Source organism: Octodon degus, unplaced genomic scaffold (genome assembly GCF_000260255.1).
Source record: "Octodon degus isolate 3935 unplaced genomic scaffold, OctDeg1.0 scaffold00018, whole genome shotgun sequence".
NCBI classification, from domain to species: domain Eukaryota; kingdom Metazoa; phylum Chordata; class Mammalia; order Rodentia; family Octodontidae; genus Octodon; species Octodon degus.
The window spans coordinates 23026311-23030272 of NW_004524594.1; the positions used below are offsets into that span (position 1 = coordinate 23026311).

Sequence of the window (3962 nt, forward strand, 5' to 3'; positions counted from 1 at the left end):
GGGAGTGACTCCTCTCCTTTGTGGGTTGTTCCCATTCCCGCCCTGGCCTGGGTGGCTGCTCCAGGCCCCTTCGAGCCAGGATGCCCCCTGGTGTCCAGGCTGCCCCATTACCTGGCCTGGTTGCTTGTAGGGTGGGCAAAGCCTGTGAATGGGGACTGTCCCTGGCTGAGTGAGGCAGCTGGGAAGGGGTCTGGCTAGCTGGGACTCAGTTGTGATCTGTAGCCACACAATGAGGCTGTTGTTGCCCAGGTGGAGGAATCAGGCCTGCTGTGAACTGTCACCCTGTCCCTGAGGTTGCCTGCTCCACACACCCCTTCTAATCTTAGGGTCACCAAGGTTAGCCTGCTCCCCTCTCCTGGTTGCCAGAGGCCTGGGCACTGGGCCACTTTCTCACCCTCCAGCCAGGGTTAAACATTAGTGGGAGATTATCTGCAGGCCTAGGTGAAGGAGAGGGGACAAGTTACAAGTTGGATAGTCTCCTTTGTGGAGCTGTGGAGCTGCCACCTGCTGGGTCCTGTCTTAGCCCAGACAATGCCTGTGGAGGAGTTTGTGGCTGGCTGGATTTCAGGTGAGACATTTTTCTTTCTTCTATCTATCACATCACACCTCAGGGTGGGTCATTTCCTAGAAAAGGCAGGCGACATAGGAAGAGCTGATACCAAAGCCTCATTCCCTGACAGTGCCTCGAGGCCATCTGTTCTCAGGGTCTCCTGCTTGTGACCAGCAAGGAGGAGGCACAGGCTTGGGGAACTGCTTCTGCATCCCAAGGCTTGTTAGCTTGGCATGCACTGGGGGCTAGATGGTCCCCAGGTGTGGTCCCATCCTGTGGAGTCCAGAAAGAAGTCTACCTTTGACCCCATCTGCTGATCAGATAATGAATGGGTGCTATTGCCCGCTAAGTGTGCACCCAGCCCAGCTCCTGATGGCCTTCCTCTCTGGGACATCCTAAATGACTCTGGAAGCTGTGACTTCCTCCATGCTCCAGAGCAATAGGGAATTGGGGAGTTGGGGACTCCTTCCCTGGGGCCAGCAGGACTCCTGGATGGTCCTCCCAGTTTCAGTGAGGGGCTGCAAGTTCCAAAAGGGCAGGGTCTGCTCTGGATCAAAGTTATAACACTAAGATGGTGCCCGTGCCACCCGTGCTTCCTTTCCATGCTGCTCAGGAGGGTCAGGGGTCTCTTCCCAGCCCAGTGCCTCCAAGCCCAGTGCCTGGCGCAGGGGCTGGGCACAGGTAGCTTTGGACGTAGGTTGGAAGGTGGGCAGCAGGTGTCTGATGAGGCTGGGCTCCTCTCCTCTTGCTTGGATCTCTCTCTCCTATCTCAGACTTGCTTCCTGGCCTTGACACAAGCCTGCACTCATAGTACCTTCTTATCACCACAGGAGCTCTGGGCCTGGTCATGGGCTACCCTTTTGACACTGTAAAGGTGAGTCTAGGAGAGGCACCTGAAGGGTGGATGGTCCTGCTTGAAGCTTTCTGCCTTGCCAGCCTCCTGGCATCCTGCTCCTGAGGCAGCGAGCAGAGCTGGTTGGCTGGCTGTCCTATCTGCCATGTCTTCCCTGTCCAGGTGCGGCTGCAAACCCAGAATACATACCGGGGCATCATGGACTGCATGATCAAGATTTACCGCCATGAGTCGGTGGGTGGCTCTCTTCCTTGGGGTGGGTAGCACCAGGGGCAGGAGGCACCAGCTCCTTCTCCTGTCCAGCAGGGCTCTGCTGGAAGAGAGAAGATGTTTAAGTCTGGGACCCAGGTGGTCGAGTAGCAGCCGCTGGGTGGAGCCATCCCAGCCTCTCTTGTACCATGTCCCTGGGCCAGGGCTTGGGGTGGTGCAGGCCAGAGGGGGATCTGGCCAAGGCTGGAAAGGACAGGGGAGGTCCACTATACCTACTCTAGTGCCACCTCATTGCTCTGCAGGTCCTGGGCTTCTACAAGGGAATGAGCTTCCCGATTGCCAGTATAGGCATGGTCAACTCTGTCCTGTTTGGGGTCTATAGCAACACCCTACAGGCCCTCACATCCACCTCCCACCAGGACCGGCGGGCCCAGCTGCCCAGCTACACCTGCATCTTCATAGCAGGCTGCACCGGTGGCTTCCTGCAGGTGAGAGGGCAGAGTGTGGGCGTGCAGTGGCGGTGTGGTGACAGCCAGAGGATCTGTCCCCACCAGCTTCCTCTGACAGCCCACAGCCATAGAGGGACAGGCCTTGCTGAGGGGCACAGGTGCTACTGCTCACCTATGGGCTGCCTGGCTGCAAGCCTGGGAGGGGGATCACACGGGGGGGGGGCGCAGCACCAAGAGGTGACCTTGGAGAAGCAGCAGGAGGGGTCTGCCAGGCTCAGAGCTGCAGGAACACGATTCCTCTCAGTGACTTTCGACTCCAGTAGAATAGCTCAGGCCTTGTGCGTCCCGATGCAGCCCTGTGGTCATCTACCCTGCCCAGCACAGCCTTTGCCTGCAGGGCCCTGGCCCTGGATCCGGGAGCCTCACCTAATGTCTGGGTCACGGCTCTCACTGGGAGAGGCACAGGACATTAATCATTAAGTCACTGTAACCATTTAAGTTGCTCTTTGTCCTCAGTGCTGTCATGTTCTTGGAGGACTAGGGTGGAGATAAAAGTGTCCTCCAGGCTCCAGAAGGAATCTGAGTCAGATGAGGTCTCCGAGCATGAAGCAGGACATGAAGCCCAGCACAGTCGCACAGCCCCTCCCTGGCTCGAGCCACCTTAATGATCCTGACCTGTCTTCTTTTTTTAGAGCATTGAGGACTGAATCCAGGGTGTTCATAAGGAGTTATATCCCTCTTGTTTTACATTCCTTTTCTTTCTTTCTTTTTGTCTTTTTGAGACAGTTTTGTTGTTGTTTTTGATGGAACTGGGGATTGAACTCAGGCCCTTGTGCTTGCCAGGGAAGCGCTTATTCCACTGAGCCATCTCCCCCGCCCCTTGAGACAGGGTTTCACTTTCTAGTCTAGGTTGGTTTCAAAGGAATCTGTGGGCCTTATGGCTCAATTATTTTTGGTACTGGGAATCGAACTCAGGACCTCGTGCTTGCCAGGCAGGCACTGTGCCACTGAGCTACATCACTGGCAGAAGACCTGCACTTGCTTTTCTTTTTTAATACCTGGAATCGAACTCAGGACCTTAGGCTTGCCATGCAGGCAGTGTGCCGCTGAGCTATCTCACTGGCCCCCAGCTCTTGTTTTATGACAAGGGCTCATCAAATTGCTAAACTGCCAAACTGGGCTCAAACTCATCTTACTGCCTCAGCCTCCCACAGTGCTGAAATGCCTGGTGTGTGTCATCACACCCAGAAACCCTGATACACTTCTTGGGGCATGTGGTGCAGAGTAAGACCAGAGGACACATCAGGGTGCTCATTCATGTGAATTACTGATTAATGAAGCCCCAGAGGTCCTGGCTTCTCTTCTGCCCCTTCTTGTGTGAGGGGTGTGGGATTGCATATGCTCTAAATCCTGAGACTTACCTCTCAAAAACAAGGAAGAGAATTGAGACTGTGCATGAAGTGACCTGACTTAGGCTGAGCCAGGCCTGGTCCATCAGTCACACCGCTGAGGACACTGTGGAAGGTGGCGGTGAGAGGCAGTCAGGTGTGGGAGAACCGTACCAGAGCTGGCTGAGTGCTGGTCAGCCCTCGGGCCCGCCGCTGCGCTGACGGGAGCTGGGAGCAGAGGCATGCTGTATTTATTTATTTTTCACTTTGGAAGTTATATGTACTTCCCCTCTATCACCATCATGGCCAGCTGAAAATTCTGTGTGTGTGTGTTTCATTTTATTGGTACAGTTTAGATATACACGATCACATTCATCATAGGGAATTTGTACCTGTAGATGATATATCTTTTCTTTTCTTCTTCTTCTTCTTCTTCTTCTTCTTCTTCTTCTTCTTCTTCTTCTTCTTCTTCTTCTTCTTCTTCTTCTTCTTCTTCTTCTTTCTTCTTTCTT

At 54.3% G+C, this 3962-nt stretch overlaps 1 protein-coding gene across 2 annotated transcripts in view; it reads left to right on the top strand.

Annotated features, from left to right (window-relative positions):
• The first annotated feature begins 280 nt into the window (after positions 1–280).
• Positions 281–3962, top strand: part of Slc25a45 (solute carrier family 25 member 45) — a 15304-nt gene continuing 11622 nt past the window's right edge. The window contains exons 1-4 of one of the 2 annotated variants that reach the window (XM_004627244.2): positions 281–568; positions 1381–1424; positions 1566–1637; positions 1916–2101. In XM_004627244.2, coding sequence (XP_004627301.1) covers positions 532–568; positions 1381–1424; positions 1566–1637; positions 1916–2101 — 339 coding nt within the window. In that variant the 5' untranslated portion in view covers positions 281–531. The remainder of the gene's footprint in view (positions 569–1380; positions 1425–1565; positions 1638–1915; positions 2102–3962) is intronic. The other variant, XM_023710555.1, reaches the window with a different exon arrangement.